Source organism: Salvia hispanica, chromosome 5, assembly GCF_029641045.1.
Source record: "Salvia hispanica isolate PSC_SH4W2 chromosome 5, Shi_PSC_v1, whole genome shotgun sequence".
Classification (NCBI taxonomy): domain Eukaryota; kingdom Viridiplantae; phylum Streptophyta; class Magnoliopsida; order Lamiales; family Lamiaceae; genus Salvia; species Salvia hispanica.
This window is the reverse complement of record NC_142696.1, coordinates 2,674,341-2,691,500: the sequence shown is the minus strand read 5'-3', so window position 1 is coordinate 2,691,500 and position 17,160 is coordinate 2,674,341. Positions and strand designations below refer to the sequence as shown.

At 37.5% G+C, this 17,160-nt stretch overlaps 1 protein-coding gene across 1 annotated transcript; it reads right to left on the bottom strand.

The window, feature by feature from the left end:
• Positions 1-13,966: 13,966 nt before the first annotated feature.
• Positions 13,967-16,589, bottom strand: LOC125187930 (dnaJ protein homolog 2). The gene is made up of 6 exons (XM_048084605.2): positions 16,311-16,589; positions 15,409-15,574; positions 15,189-15,330; positions 14,809-15,085; positions 14,520-14,718; positions 13,967-14,424 (listed from the first exon to the last, which is right to left on the bottom strand). Exons 1-6 carry the CDS (start codon positions 16,461-16,463, stop codon positions 14,099-14,101), a joined length of 1,263 nt encoding a protein of 420 aa, XP_047940562.1. The 5' UTR covers positions 16,464-16,589; the 3' UTR covers positions 13,967-14,098.
• Between the last annotated feature and the right edge of the window lie 571 nt (positions 16,590-17,160).

The following is a 17,160-nucleotide window of genomic DNA, read 5'->3' as shown; positions in this document are numbered from 1 at the left end:
CGTCTGGAGCTGCCGCAGGTTTCTCAGATCCACAATGTTTTTCATGTGAGTTTACTTCGTCCCTATATTGATGGTGCTTCGTCGGGGGCGACGGTCGATCTCCCTAAGGAGTTTGTGGGGGGCCGTTCGGTGGTGTATCCATTTAAGATTCTGGATCGTCGTGTTGCGTTGCGGGATGGGCAGGCTGTGGAACAGGTTCTCATTCAGTGGTCAGGGGAGGAGGAATCTGGAGCAACATGGGAGCCTCTCGCGGTCATCAACCATCATTTCCGGCGCTCCTTGAGGGCAAGGAGGTTCTTATCGGGGAGGGGGTTGATACGGATGCAATGTCCCAACCGTCGTCGGACGCGCCGGTGACGGAGGAGACAGCGGAGACCAGCAGCGACGAGGAAGGCAGTATAAGGGAGGAACCCAGACGCTCTGTGAGACAAGCTCAGAAGCCGGCGTGGTTCAAAGATTATGTTTCTAGTTAATTATTGTTATTTTAGCCTTTTAATTATTTTGGATTATTGTTGCTTAATTTAATTTTGAGAACTATTGGGTCGAGCATATTATAAGCTCCTTTTCGGGTTTTCTTGTTGGTTCTTTCTCGGAATGATCGAGTCGAACCAAACCTATGGTCCATAGTATAAATAGGGATATTGTGCACTGAAATCTCAAGAAATCAATTCACAAGAATTTTCCTAATTTCAGTTTTATTTTTCTGCAAGTTTTCTCTCGTCCAAACCCTACTTGGACGAAAAAACCTAGGCTGCTCGACGGGAAGATCCCGCGAACGAACCTATCTATCCTCCGGCAACCTCTCGTTGCTGGAATCGGTGCAGCAACTCCGTACCAGATAGCATGGGCTGATCTAGCATATTGCCTCCATCCAATTGCCCCACATATATATATAAATAATTTATAGAAAAGGGGTATGAGCATCCACATCGGTAAGGTTGTCCGTCCTTGCCGCTGAGTAGGCTTACGTGGCGGGCTGCGATTGGCCAACGGCATAGATTTTGTTTTTTTGTTTTTTTTTAAAAAAAATTCAAAATTAATTTAAAAAATCGGTTTTAAATAAAAAAAAGTATTTTTCCACTTTCCAATAAATTATATCCGTTTTCTACACACTTTTAATTTATTTATCAATTTTCTCAATTATACGGGGTCTCCGAAGAACATTGGGGATAGAGGACTAGTCTTCCACGGGGGTATTTTTTAGTCTTTAATTATGTAATTTTTAATTTGTAAGATTTTAATTATGTATTTTTTTATTTTCTAGGATTTTAATTATGTATTTTTATTTTTAAGGATTTTAATTATGTAATTTTTATTTTTTATAATTATGTAATTTTTATTTTTTAGGATTTAATTATGTAATTTTTATTTTTTAGGATTTAATTATGTAATTTTTATATTTTAATGTATTTTTATATTGTAGAAATGTTTTTAGTAATTGAAGAATTTAAATTGAATAATAGAATGGTGGGACCCTTGAGCTTGTCCTTGCGGAAGAGCATGGATGTGGATGTTGTGCTCTTGCCTAAGGACAATTAGTAAAAATGGGTCCGGACTCACCTCCATGCTCTTAAATAAGAGCACGGATGGAGATGCTCTAAGTCTATACTTGTTCAGCCTCTCAACAAAAATAACAATAAAGTACTACTCCCTCCGTCCCGGCTAAGATGACACATTGCTTAGCCGGCACGAGATTTTAGGAGTTATTGGTTAAAGTGTTTAATTGGAGAGAGAGAAAGTGGATGTAAGTATTAAAGTACAGAGATAAAGAAAGATGGATATTTTAATAAGAGTGGGAAAAAGTGGTTGAGTGTATTAATTGGAGAGAGAAACTTACCAAAAAAGGAAATGTGCCATCTTAGTTGGGACAAACTAAAAAGAAAAACGTGTCATCTTAAACGGGACGGAGGGAGTACTATAAAACATTAGTATATGTATTAGCCAACCCATTCGGCTACGATTTAATTTCTAACACATGTGGGTAGTGTTAAAAGAATAATCAAATTTTAATATATAATTAAATAAACAAACATAGAGATCATATTTAAATACCAATTAGGTAATTTTTTGATCTATTTAGTTAGTAGTAATACGTAAGGGCATCCACAATGAGGCGGAGGATGCGAAGCCCTAAGTCCCCCGCCTCTTTCACCTGCAATGGGGCGGCCTATAGCCCCCCTAAGCATTTTATTTATTTTTTGAATATTTAAATACTACAAAAAATGGGGGAAAAAAATCATTTCATTAAAAATTGAAATTACATTACGAAATAAAATAAAAAAACTATAAATTCTCAATGGCCATTACGCTTCCAAACTTCTTCAATCATGTCATTCATGAGCTGAGCATTGTCTTGTTGGCTGCGCATTGAGGTCTGTCACTCTAGAACCTCACTGAAGCCCATCGGTAATCCTCGAGCGACAGGCGGGATCGCCGTGCTGGAGCTAGATCCACCTTCATCATCGACCCAATCGGTGACATGTCCAACTTTTTGTTCGACTATCATGTTATGCAAGATGATGCATGCATACATGACATCAGCGGTGACTTCCTTGAACCACAAACGCGTCGGACCTTTCACTATTGCCCAACGCGATTGGAGGACACCAAAAGCCAGCTCCACATCCTTTCGCGCACCCTCCTGCTTTGCCGCAAACAACACTCTCATGTCACCAGCTGATCATCTTCACAAAAACAGACCACCTTGGGTATATGCCATCAGCCAAGTAGTACCCCATATGATATTGCGTCCGTTGGCAGTGAACCCGATGGCCGGGCCGCGACCCCTGCATTGATCGGCGAAGAGGGTGGACGAGTTGAGGACATTGATGTCTTTGTTTGACCCGGCTACACCAAAGTATGCATGCCAGATCCAGAGCCGGTAGTCAGCGACGGCTTCGAGGATCATCGTCGGGTGGCTGCCCTTGTAGCCACTAGTAAATTGGCCTCTCCACGCCGTCGAGCAATTCTTCCACTGCCAGTGCATACAATCGATGCTCCCTAGCATTCCAGGGAAGCCGTGCACCGCCTCGTGCATCCTCATCAGGCTCTGGCAATCCTCAGCAGTCGGTCGTCGCAAATATGTGACCCCAAAAGCCTCCACAACTCCCCTACAAAAATTCTTCAGACAATCGCAGCTAGTTGTCTCCCCGACGTCAAGGTACTCACATATCCGTTGTGGGGCCGTTGGCCAACTGCCGGATCACAACCGTGCACTTCTGCAACGGCGTAAGTCCGGGTCTGTCGATGGCGTCTTCCCAATACTGGAAGTATCCATCACGTTCCTCCAACGTCCGGACAATGCGGAGAAAAAGATCTCGCCGCATTCTAAAACGGCGGTGAAAAACCCTCGGGCCCCACCGTGGTTGCTCAGCAAAATAGTCTGCGAATAGACGTTGGTGAGCTACGCCGTGCTCGCGGGGGACAAATGTCCGACGTCGAATCGGCCGACGGATCCGCGCCGCCGCTGCACGCTCGCGCTCCATTTGTGTCAAGCATTCCGTCGTGGCATCATTAACGCTATCGAACAAGACCCGAGTCAAGGCCCGTGTAATGCCTTCTGATGTACTCCATTTGTTACCGTCGGGATTCATTTTTGTAGTGAGGGATGAGAGAGATGAGAGAGAAAAATTGGGAGATGGGAAATGGTATGGGAATTGGGGTGTTTAAATAAAAAAAAATTGAAAAAAAAAACGAAAATGTGTTCTATCATCCGTCGCATCGTCCGAGTCGCCCACAGTGGCGGACGATGCGACGGACAAAGGGAAGGAGGACGCGTAGATCTGGCATCGTCCGCGATGCCACAGTGGCGGACGATGCGACGGATGATCTATATTAGGTCATCCATATGGGGCGGACGATGTAAGCAAAAGTTTGAGGTCCAAACGTCAACTTTTTGATTATTTATTGATCACTATCTTTTTATTATTATTATTTATTCTAGAACTGATATTTTCCCTTAAGCATTCGTGTGGCCCAGCAATGCTTACGCCCGAATGAGCATAAGTTTGAGGTCCAAATAGCAAATTGTCATTTTGTACTGCTAAGCCCAAATAAAATTTGGAGCTAATTAAGTATGGTGATCTTATTCTACTATATTTAAGTTACTAGATATTTTAGTAAGCCTGAGCTAAACACGTGATAAATCTCAATCCATTTCTAAGTATAATGGTGCACTAATAATCACTAGTGTCTGTGAGACTGTGACACGCCAATCAGTTTTAGGCCCGAGAAATCTAATAAATAACGATTTTTTGTAGTGTAAGTTATTAATCATATGGTACTATATAATAACACTATCACTAAATAAAACATATAATTTTCGATGTATCGATATCTTATTTTTGGAAATGGAGGTATATTTTTATGACAAGTAATTTGTTAGTACCGGGCATGGAGCTAGACCCAAAATTGGTCTCTGCCGAACCCTTGGTCCACAACCCCGAAACCAACGTTGGTGCTCCCGTCATTGAGAGAGATGAAGACAGACACGCGCGTGCACGTAGAAGAAAGAGATACATAGAGAGAGCGGGAGAGTTTTCCCATATATGCATGAAAACTCCTTATATAGTCCACCTAAGAATTCCTACACCAAATTCTATACTGCCGGGTTTAAATCAAACCTTTTTCAGAACTAATTAGGAGTTTCTAAAGTGAAAATTGTGAGTTGGCACATATATATGTGTAGTATTTTACAAGTATTGGAGCACCTTAATTTCTCTATTTACATGATCATATAAAGTAGCAAGCTTTGATTATAAGTGTAAGAAGATTAGTCATAGCATAACATAACACAACACACACGTATGTATATATCTGTATGTGGTCAATTAATATAACAAATTAATAGTACTATACAATATAAATAATTATTTAATCAATTAATTCTTACTCGTGGTTGATTTTGGGAAGTAGTAGAGTAGTTGTTGAGGAGGTGGTATACTGGTATTCCTCCATGATCCAATCACTATCATGAACTCCATCCACACAAAAAACAAGATAATTCTTGATGCCAACTTCATCTCCTTTGCTAGTGAAGATAGGTTCACTCAATCCCCTCCTTCCAAAACCCTTTTTCCGTAGCTCGTTGTTTCAACCCACTAAAGAAATACCACCCATTTTTACTCCAAAAAGCCTTCCCTAAAATCAAGTCCAAATTCCAAACAAATAAGGTAAAAAAAAGAGAGAGAGAACATATATAAATAAAAGAGAAAAGAGTATGATTTTACCATGAAGCCCCCAAGGGTGAGCTGAGTAGATATCAAGATCAGGGATGATATTAGGGTAGCATGGTAAATTCCCAGCCCTTCGATATAGGAAGCTAACGATCAACTCTTCATCGGTTGGATCGAACTGAAACCCCGGTGGTAGAACTATTTTCTCTTCCCCAATAACACTCCAAACCAATTAATCACACAATTTTTTTCTTTTTTTCCACAAATTAAAAAAAGTTCAAGAAGAAGAAATAGAAGTGTTTGTTTTATGCGTGAAAAAAAAGAGGGAAAGAGAGGGAGTGGGATACTTATAATTAAGGAGAAATAAAGGGATGAATAAAGGAGGGATAAGCATGATTGAAATAGGGCAACATAGGTTATAATCTGAGAATTCAAAAAATACTGCTATAAAGAAAGATTGCCTTCAACTATTGTGCTTTTTTGGTTATATTTGGGATTAGTGGACATGTTCGGGGAGTGTTATATTGCTAACTCAACACTTAATTGCTAACTATAACTAAATAATAGGAGTAGCTATTAGATGTTCAAATTAAGGGTCTAGATCAGCAACCCCGAAATGTCAATACGATCAACAAAAAGCGTCAATAAGGTCATAGGATTAATTCCAAAAAATATCAATAGGGGTATTAATGTCAATTAACTACAAAATTAGTTATAACTAACTTTTAAAAGAAATTCCAAAACTTAAATTCATATAACATATATCAATTAAAGTTAATTTTATAAGGATTCCAACGATATCCTACATGCATATATTCTGACATGAAAATTTGAAAAAAAATTCGAAAATTTTTAATTTTTTCGTATAGCAGAAAATGTCAACATACTATATAAAATATGTCAATATAATACATGTAGAATGTCAATATAAGCCATGAGTTAACATTCTTAAAGCATTATGTTGACATTCTCAAAACATTGTGTTGATATTTTCGAAACATTATATTGACATTTTCATCCAAAACCCTAATTTGGAGTTTTTCTTTTATCTTTTTTGATTTAATTAATAAAAACGAAAATTACACGTGGTAAATTGTAGACCACACGTTTTCTAAAATCCTATGCCCTTAAATTAGTTGTAGTTAATAATTAAATGATTAGTTAGCAATTGATCACTCCCCATGTTTTATCTCCAAAGCGACATCTCTAACATACACCTATTGCAAGAAAAAGTAAAAACAAATATGATAATTAAACAACTTATCTGAATTAGAACAGTAAAATTGATAATGCATAGAGTTTAAATTAGATGGATAGAAGCTGAATTATAGGTGAAGGGATTTGATGGTGAAGTAAATGAAGTAACAGGTGAAAAGCGAAATTGCTTAAATGGTTATATTTTTTTGATTGAGACTTAATTTTATCACAGGTCAATACCATCTTCCACACATCATTCCTTCATCCCTAGGCCTGATCTCAAGCCTCATGGGCGTCGACGGAAACTTTGAATTAGGCCTGATGCGAAGAAAAAGGTTTCTTCGATCGATGACGAGAAGACATGTTTCCTAGATAATTAATGGATTCTTACATCTCATGATTTGATTTATGTAAACTAGAGTTGAATGACACTTATATATTCATTATATTTAATATTATTGTTAATAATATTGATCCAGAAATTACTCCCTCCGTTCCAAGGAAGATGACCCCTTTCTTGGGCGGCACGAGATTTTATGCGACTTTATTTTGTGTGTTGAGAAGAGAGAGTAAAGTAAGAAAGATGGAAAGTAGAGATAAAAGTATTTCCATTTTAAATAATGGGTCATCTTGGTTGGGACAAACTAAAAAGGAAAGTCGGTCATATTCAATGGGACAGGGAGTATTTAGCAAGATTGGATGGAACTGAAAATTGTGACATACAGTACGTGATTTGGAATCAACTAAATTTATTTAGGTGTTTGGTGACACTGAGACATTTTCTTATACGATATTTGCTTTAATCTCAACCCGTTACACAATTCTCTACATGCTAATCTTTTCTTATAAGACGTGGGTTACTCCTTCTGTCCCAGATAATTCATTCCAATTTTCCATTTCGGTCCGTTCCACATAATTTGTCTCAATTAACTTTTATTATTTTTGGTAGTGGACCTCATATTCCACTAACTCATTCCTACTCACATTTTATTATAAAACTAATATATAAAGATAGGACCCACGTTTCACTAACTTTTTCAATCCACTTTTTACTATAATTCTTAAAATTCGTGTCCGGTCAAAGTGACCCGAATTATCCGGGACGGAGAGAGTAATTAGTTAATGAGTACTTGTATATATGCTCTGCTTTTAAAATTTACAGAATGATTTAAATACATAATACTTACTTTTTTTAACTTTTTGTATGCTCTGCTTTTAATTTACGGAACAATTTAAATACATATAGTACTTTTTAAAGATGTTTATCAAAAAACGTAGATAGGGAGGAGTAGTATATTTACTAGTAGTAGCTAGTTGCAACATTTTTTTTCCATTTCAGTACACGTTGCATAGGAAAGGGTAGAGAGGCACAATGAAATTTATTGCAGATCAATTTTCAAATATAAAAACAGTAAAAACCACTGCCACAAGCAAAGTTTCCCTATCAAACACAAAAAGGCTAACCTTTTCCATGAGTTTATGGTCAATAGATTCCTGCAAAGAGATCTTTTTAGAGCAACTTGGCATTTAAATTAATTTATTGTTTTGGTACGAAAGTTCTATTGAATTCTTTTCATGACTAGTACTCCCTCCATTTCATAATAATAGAGTTACTTTATAATTTTGGTACATTCTATAGTAATAAAGCTATTTCTCTTTTTAGTAAAAGTCAACGCATTTTTTCACACCTATTTTACTCTCTTTTAATTCTTTCTCTCTTTATCTCTCTATCTTTTTCATTTTCCACTTTATTCTCCATTTACTTAACCCACATAACACAATTTTTCTTAATCTCCGTGTCAAAAAGAAACGCATCCATTACTGTGGAACGGAGGAAGTATAATATTTTTAGTTATACTTTATTCTATGAATTTCAATTTGTCACACATAATTCAATTTTAAGCTAAACAATGTAGTATCAATTAACTAAAACAATTCAAAACTAATTCTAAAATTGTGTATTTTATTTTATATTTAAGTTTTTATTACTACTCCTGTAATTTAGAAAAACTGAAATTGAGAGTCAATTTATATACTAAAGCAATTAATTACTCCGTTCGTCCTTCATTAAGAGTCACACTTCATTTTTTACCATAAATAGTGAGTAGATTCGGCCTCACATTCCACTAACTCAATTCACTCTCATTTTATTATAAAACCAATATAAAAAATGAGTCTCACATTCCACTAACTTTTCCAATCAATTTTTCTTTACATTTTTTAAAACTCGTGCCCGGTCAAAGTGTGACTCATAATCGGGGACGGAGGCATATTGCTGCCCGTCTTTTTTGGGGTTTTTTTTTTGCCACGTGTCAGCTTATTATTCGTCCACGTGTACAAATGATTGGCTAGGAATGGTGGTATGGTGTTATTTTAAGGGGTGGTGGCACCCTAACATGCCCCTATATATATATATATATATATATATATATATATATATATATATATATATATATAGGTTTGTGTTAAAATGACAACCCCTCTTAAAATGACAACGTAACAACGCTTATACAGCAATATTATAAACGTTACACAGCAATATCCAACACGTTAGACAGCAATCTAGATTGTTGTCTAACGTGTTGGATATTGCTGTTCAAGAAAAATTGCTGTTTAAGGCCAGCATATTGCTGCCCGTCTTTTTTGGGGGTTTTTTTTTTTTTTTGCCACGTGTCAGCTTATTATTCGTCCACGTGTACAAATGATTGGCTATGAATGGTGGTATGGTGTTATTCTAAGGGGTGGTGGCATGCCCATATATATATATATATATATATATATATATATATATATATATATATATATATATTTGATATTGCCATTTTCTGCATGCATTTCTCTCTGAGCTCTATTCACTTGCAGTTCCATTTTCATACAACATATTTCCTTTCTCTGTATGCATTTCTGTTTATGCTTTGAGCATTCATTTATGATGTACAGTATGTGTTTATACACACAACTTGAGCATTTCCATATCCTTATTTCCTTCCTCACCGTCGCTACCCTTCCTCTTCCTCTCTCTTCACCGTTTTCTCCTTTCTCCCTCTCCCTCTCTCTTCACCGTTTTCTCCTTCCCAAAACATGGCCGGCGACAACGAAGAACAGGCCCTCCTGTTAACCCCCGTCTGGGCCGTTGCCACAACCTGTCTGATCTTCATCTTCTTCGGCACCTCGGCGAAACAACTGATTCAACGCGTGAGCAGGGTAAGTTAAGTTTTCACACTTGCACTTTAATTTCTTGACAAAGATAGATTTCAATCTTAACACATACTACTACTTTGGAATATTAGCTTCTCAAGGAGCACAACAAAAACGCTCTCTACGACGCTATGGAAGAGCTCAAGACTGGTAAATCATCTGTCTCTTTCTCTATATAAATAAGAATATAGAGTTGGATTTTGGTGATGTATTAATTTAGGGGTTAAAATGTGAGTCTAGCTGTATTAATTTAGGGGTTAACATTGCGACAGATGTATCAATTAACTAGCTGTATTAATTGAGTTAGACTTTTGTAGTAATATGATGTTTGATGCCATAGAAAAGCCAAGAAAAGGGCTTTTTTCAAGTTTTTTTTTTTTTTCCTTTGTTTGATAACATAGAAATATTTCTTGAGGCCCTGAAGAAAGTGGATGACCGCTTTCTAGAATTGTTGCCCTCCTTGTTCTTCAATTTTTTTTTTTTATTTACTTTTTTGAGACTTGTTCTTAGGTTTTAAATTAAGGCACTGATGAAAAAAAATATTTAGATGTGGGCATCTCGTTGGTTTTTATAGGTCGAATTTTGTTCTTGTTAAAATGTCATTCAATCCTCTATGTTCTTGATAATATGCATGGATATATTTCCTAAATCCCCAATCCTCTGTTCAAACTTTCCACTCATGTTTTTTGGATAATCTTTAATTAATTAGATAATAATTAGTAGTTGCAAATATATTAGTAGTAATTTTGATAATTTAAAGTAGTGCTAAACTATAAAACAAAAGTAGTGCTAAACTATAAAACAAACATCTAGTGAGGGATAAAAGTGAAAGTTTACTATCTATCATGGTGCAAAATTGAGCTTATCAAACGCAGAGAAAAGAAAAGCTTTTCCGAAGAATTAAGAATATATTCTAAAATCTTTTCTTGAGAAACAGTTTCCAGAGAAAATATCAAACATGTCTATTGGTCAATTTCGTAATTAGTTTCCTGCAAAGGGTATACTAGACTACTAGTATTTGGGAAGAATGTTCTTTTTACACATTTGGCAGGGCAATTAGCATGAACTACTTCTTTAAATTCATTTATTGTTATGGTAATAAATTCTAATGAATTATTTTCATGATTAGTAGTATAATATTTTTAGTTATATTTTATTTTATGAATTTCAATTTATCACACGTAATTCAGTTTTAAGCTATATGGAAAACATATCTGGAAAACAACATTTGTCCATAAGGGGAGTAGTATTCTTTATAAGAAAAAGGCAAAAAATGCAAACATGAGAACAGAAACTCAATAACTAAGGAACTGAACTAACTTGCCTTCACCCATCTTGCTGTGAATCATATCTGAAAACAACATTCGTCTATAACACATCATGCTATGTTGATAAACTATCCAAAATATGCCTCTGATATTCAAATTTGGTGCAGTGCTGATGGAGTTAGGATTTATGTCACTGGTATTATCAGTGGCACAAAATCCTATATCCAAAATATGCATAACCAATGCAGCTGCACATGGTATGCATACATGCACAGCCACTGAAGAACTACCACCTTCATCTGATTATTGCAGTTCAAAGGTTTAATTATTAATTCCTTAAAGTCATTGTTTTCTTGAATTTTTTTTTGAGTAATGGCTAAATGTGGTACCAAATATATGACGTTTTTATGATTTTGGTGTTGAGGATTATGTTTTGAATTATTCCGTCCCACACACCGTCCAAAATGGACTGACTCCGGTCCATTTTCAAATGTGTGGGACGAAATAATTCAAAACGTAATGTTCATGATCAAAATCGTAAAAATGTCATATGTTTAGGATCACATTTGGCCCTTTACTCTTTTTTTTTTTTCCTAATAGTTATATTTTTGATGGAATAATAGGGGAAGACTTCCTTTATATCTGTGGAGGCTATGCATGAGCTGCATATATTCATATTTGTGCTAGCTGTCATGCAAATTGTCCTTAGTCTGACCCACATGGGCTTAGGAATGCTTAAGGTAACTAATTTAACCTAGCTTTTTTAATTACTTAATTAAACATTAAATAACTTATTTTTTGCCTAACATGTAAAGATGAAGAGATGGGCTAGTTGGGAAAGGGAAGCTCGGAATGTAGATCCAGAGAGACTTACGAGCAGATATGCTACGGAGAATACTTTCCTATGGATTGTAAGTATATTCAAGATTTTGAATTTCAATCTATGTAGAGTTTTAATTAATTATGATCCACATTTTCTTTTGTTGTGGCAGAGATGTTTTTTCCGTCAATTCTTCCCTTCTATGACAAGAGATCACTACCTCGCTCTGCGCCAGGTTAGTTTTTTACATATTTGCTCCTTTTCATGATTATATAACAATCAATAAATGCATATAGTTTACTTAAATATGATTGTGGCAGGCAACAGATGACTCGGCTAATTATCGAAAGCATGTTCAACAAGCACTTGAAAATGATTTCAAAGCTCTCATCGGTATAAAGTAAGTCTAAGTAAATCTAATTACTCACCATTAAAAAATACATAATCAATTTTCAATTGAATTTTTCACTAATAATATTTTATTCATTCGTAAACAGCCCAATCATGTATATGCTGGTGGTCATGTTCATGTTTGGTAATCTACTTGGTAAGTTTAATGATGATTTATGACTTAATTGAGTAGTACTATATCATTAGCTAATCTAGTTACTAATTGTTATAGGAGGGCGTTTCTTCATATGGCCGAGTTTCCCATTTCTACCTCTAATTGTGAGTATCTTATTAATTTTCTCAAAAACAATTTTCTATTTTAGGAATAGAAATGATGACAAGTACTAATATTAGTATTATGTTTATAATAATGTAGGGAATGCTGATCGTGGGAGCAAAAGTAGAAACCATAGTGGCAAAAATGGCTCCAGGCCATCTTGACTCTTCTACAATCAACCATCTCTTCTGGTTCAATCGTCCCCAGCTCAGTGCTGAGATTTCTCCATTTAATCCTGTTTACGGTAAATATAGCTTCAAGTTTCTTAATTAATACATAATTATTAGAGGTTGATTAACACTTAATTGAATTAGTTATCTATAATTAACTTTAATTTCTTGTTTCCATGACAGAACACCTTTAATATATCCTTCTCTGTATGGGTCCTAGTAAGTAATCTTCTCATAATTAATTATATTTTTTAATTTTCTCACAGCAAATTATTTAATTGAAATAATAACATTTCATATTTTTGTAGTGGCAATATGGAATCCATAACTGTGCTCTTGTACCGTATGACACTTGTTTATAATCAGGCTTGTAGTAGCGTAAGTGTACACTGGTTATTAGAATTTACCCATTATCCAAAATATTATTAACACTCTTCCCTGCTATGAATTTAAATAACATGTTCAATGAATTTGATGCAGGGTGATAGTACAAGTCCTAGGCAGTTACAACACTCTGCCCTTGTTACTCAGGTTTTGTGATCACCTTTCTTTTTGTAACTAATGCTACTACTGCATATCTTTAACTAATGGGGTTGTTAATTAATCTGCAGGTGGGATCAAAATACAAGACAACAGTGGGATCAAAATACAAGACAACAATGCCTGAAGAGCCTCCAGTGGACATCCCCACGGCCATGGCAGAGAGGTCAACGGGCGCCTCCACGTCCCAAGGGTCACCCACACCGCCCACTTGTACCGAGGTTGTACATAGTGATGAGATAGTTGAAATACGGTGTGAGGGGCCTGCGGATGCCTCCACGTCCCATCAGTCGGTCTCTATGCCTCCACATCTCATCAGTGACACGCCACCAGAGGATGTGGAGGTAGAGATTACGATTGAAGAAGATGTGGAGGTAGAGATCACACTTGAAGAGGAAGATGTGGAGGTGCCGCCGGTTCTAGAAGAGACCGGCGAAGATGCTAACTCAGGGACGAAGCCGGACGCCCAAAGCGTCAGTCCAGGAGACCAGCCGGACGCTATGCCTCCACATCTCATCAGTGACACGCCACCAGAGGATGCGGAGGTAGAGATCGCTGTTGAAGAAGAAGATGTGGAGGTGCCGCCGGTTCCAGAAGAGACCGGCGAAGATGCTAGCTCAAGGACGAGGCCGGACGCCCAAAGCGTCAGTCCAGGAGACCAGCCGAACGCCCAAAGCGTCGATCCAGTGGACTCGGCATTGAGCGAAGTTTAGTTTTGTTGCTTGAGCGTGTCTAGTTTTGTTGTTAGATTCTGCACATTTGATGGATTTGATTTGTCGTTGTGACTTTTGGTTTGATGGATTCTGCACATTTGATGAATATATATGATGGATTCTGCACATTTGATGAATATATATCTAAAAATAGAATATCTGACAACTTAACAGATTAATAGAGTAGAAGAAAACGGTTTAAACAAACAATAGATGAAATACAAACAAAACTAGCAGCAAAGTCTTCATTGAAGGAATAATTTGTTGCATTATGACAGAAAGTATGGTTCAACAAAAAAAAGGCAGTAACTTTCACAACCCAAACAACTTCTCATGTTTCAGGCCCTCCCATCACTGCTGGGCGCATTGAACCCTCTGGCCCCCACCGTGCATGTCCTCATCATCCTCATCATACGCCTCCTGGTGCTGGGCTGCAGCCCTCCTCCGGGCTTCCTCCTCAATGTTGACATCGTGGAGAGTTGTCTCCTCGCACTCATCAATCTCCATGTCAGTCAGCTGGGACTGCGGCCTTGCAGGGAGGATCTTCTCCAAGGCAGCTACCTGGTCTGGCGCGAGGGATTCTGGGAAATCGACGTTGAAATGGATGTAGAGCTTGCCCTTCATGAAGGGCCTCTGGTACATTGGCATTCCTTCGTCGTTGATCGCCTTGTATGAATCTGTAACAAGTCAGTGTATTAGTAAATCCTGACACGTTGGATATAATCATCGCGAAACTAAACTATAAACCGAGAAAACGGATGTAAACACTTACTAGGCTTCACAACTTCTCCTGGGTGGGACTTGATGAGGAGCTGTCTGCCATCTAGGTGAGACAGGATAAACTGAAACCCACAGAGGGCCTCAGTAAGGGATAGTGAGTGCTCGGTGAAGAGGTCATCACTCTTTCTCTTGAACTTGGGATGCTCCTTCTGTTGGAGCACGAAGACTATATCTCCGGTCACAGTATCAGGCTGCATAAGTAAACACATCATATCATGTCAGGAACGTCTCAATGCCAACACAACACGAGATCACAATCAAGATATAACCATCATACATACCGCCTCATCAGCTTCTCCTGGGAAAGTGATCTTCTGTCCGTTCTGCATTCCCTTCTCAACATGGACTTCCAAGACTTTCTTCTCCTGGACAACCTTCTCACCCTTGCACTGGCTGCACCGATCTTTATCACTGATGGTTTCTCCCGTACCTTTGCAGTCGTTGCACGGGTGCTGCATCTGCTGAATCATGCCAGGGCCAAGTTGCCTGATGGAGACCTTCATACCACTTCCTTGACAGCCTGAGCATTTCATGGAAGCTCCTGATTTCGATCCCTTACTGTCATACAAGGTCCCATCAAACCATGTTAGCCACAATATTCATGTATAAAGCAAAGCAGGTCACCCTGAAATTAACACCATCAAAGCACGCAAAAACATACCCACTACACTTGGAACAAATAACATTGCGTGACAGAGAGAGCTTCTTCGTTGTCCCGAGATAGAGCTCCTCAAGAGACACCTTCAATGGATGCACTACATCTTCTCCCCTTCTTTGCCTTCTTCCTCTACTGCTACCACCACCTGGTTAAAGAGACATAACAAATCAGTCAAGAATACAATAGGAAGCTTGAAAACAAGCACTCGGCCCACATTGCTCACCTCCAAATGGGCTCCCGCCAAAGAATGAGGAGAATATATCAAATGGATCGTGCATGCCGCCTCCTCCACCCATTCCTTCTTTGAGTGCATCCTCACCGTACTGGTCATAGATTTCACGTTTCTCGGGATCACTTAACACCTCATAAGCATGAGCAAGCTCCTTGAACTGCATCACATACCATAATTTCAGTCCTCCAATCAAACTAAGCATCAACAAGGCTAGAAAACTTCCCATTCTTAAAATTTATCATCCTATTAATGCAGCAATTTCATACTCACAACAATTAACAATTAACATACACATCAATGAACGGGTAATTAGAGCAATTAATGATGTTATCTCATACATGATCACTCAAGCAATGCACACAATTCAGCAAATAGCTTGTTTCACTACATTTAGCTATCAATAAGTCGATCAAACTTCTAAAAACCGAATATTTGTCATCAAAATACCTAATTCACGTTCAACATTTTAGTCAAAGAAGGAGAAACTTCTGAATGATTTCATAAAATCCAGAAACCATTGCAACAAAAGGCCAAAACATCAGCCTTCAATTCAATTCACCAGAAAAATCCAACAACATATTCAATTATCCATCGATTATAATCCAAAAACCCTAAATTGATGCCCAACAACATAAAAACCAATTAATAAACCAATTAACGAAAGAATTAACCACAGATCGAGCTAAAAAAACCACTCGGTGAACTCACCGCCCACTCCAAAACACACAAAATAAATCAACAATACTTTCTCATGATCACCAATAAACCATATCAATCAATAATTGCCAATAACATAAATCACTCAGACAAAGGAATCAGCACAGATCGAGCTAAACAACACTGGGTGTAAATCCTCGCACACTCCAAAAACACAAACAATCAATCAACAATACCTTCTCAGGATCACCGCCCTTATCAGGATGGTTCTTAATCGCAGCTTTCTTATACGCCTTCTTCAAATCCTCCGGCGACACCGTCTTAGGCACCCCGAGAACCTCATAATACCTCGAATTGTCGCTCTTTTTCGGCGCGCCTCTCCCAAACATATTCAATTACTCGGAATTAACTCCTCAATCGAGAGTCGATCACTAATTTACAAACTTTCACAAGCGATCGAGAGCTTTGAGAGAGAGAGGAAGCGAGAGAAACAGCAGTCTTGCGATTGTGGGGGAAACAATGGCCGAATTTAATAGGGAATTCACTGACGGTGGCGATGGAGCGATCGAGCGATCCTGGCCGTTGGACTAGGCAAAGTTAGTTTCCTTCGATGGGTGAAGAATCTCGAATTCTCTACCTTGTTCTTTTCTTTTTTCAATTTTTGTTGGATTAATTATTGGCCGTTGATTATGGAAGGAGGGTCCAGATTTCTCTTCTAGATTGTTCTCTGCATATTGATGAAAACGCGCTTTTTATATTAACTTCTAACAATAAAAACGTGTTCGTGTAATATAAAATTCGAAACATATGTAAAGATTTAAAAGATGACTATCTTTCGATGATATATACTATATGACGGTATTTTAATTTTTGATTTGTGAATATTAATTCAATTGATGTATCTTAGACGCCGTCGTTTAGATTAGTCGAATTTTAAATATATAAAACTCAAAAAAAATTTTAAAAAAAAAATATTGTCTAATATTTGTTTTAGCTCCTCCTTCATCGGTTTCGACTTCTATGTATTGTAAGAGAGTTTCAACCACGAATCCTCATCCTCAAATGAGTTTTTTCGTTAGTGGAAAG

Coding starts and splice junctions, on each gene's coding strand:
- LOC125187930 (XM_048084605.2), bottom strand. CDS start 16,463: ATGTTTGGGAGAGGCGCGCCGAAAAAGAGCGACAATTCGAGGTATTAT. Junction 15,575..16,310: donor AGGGCGGTGATCCTGAGAAG/GTATTGTTGATT, acceptor TATGTGATGCAG/TTCAAGGAGCTTGCTCATGC. Junction 14,425..14,519: donor AGGAGAAGTTGTGAAGCCTA/GTAAGTGTTTAC, acceptor GACTTGTTACAG/ATTCATACAAGGCGATCAAC.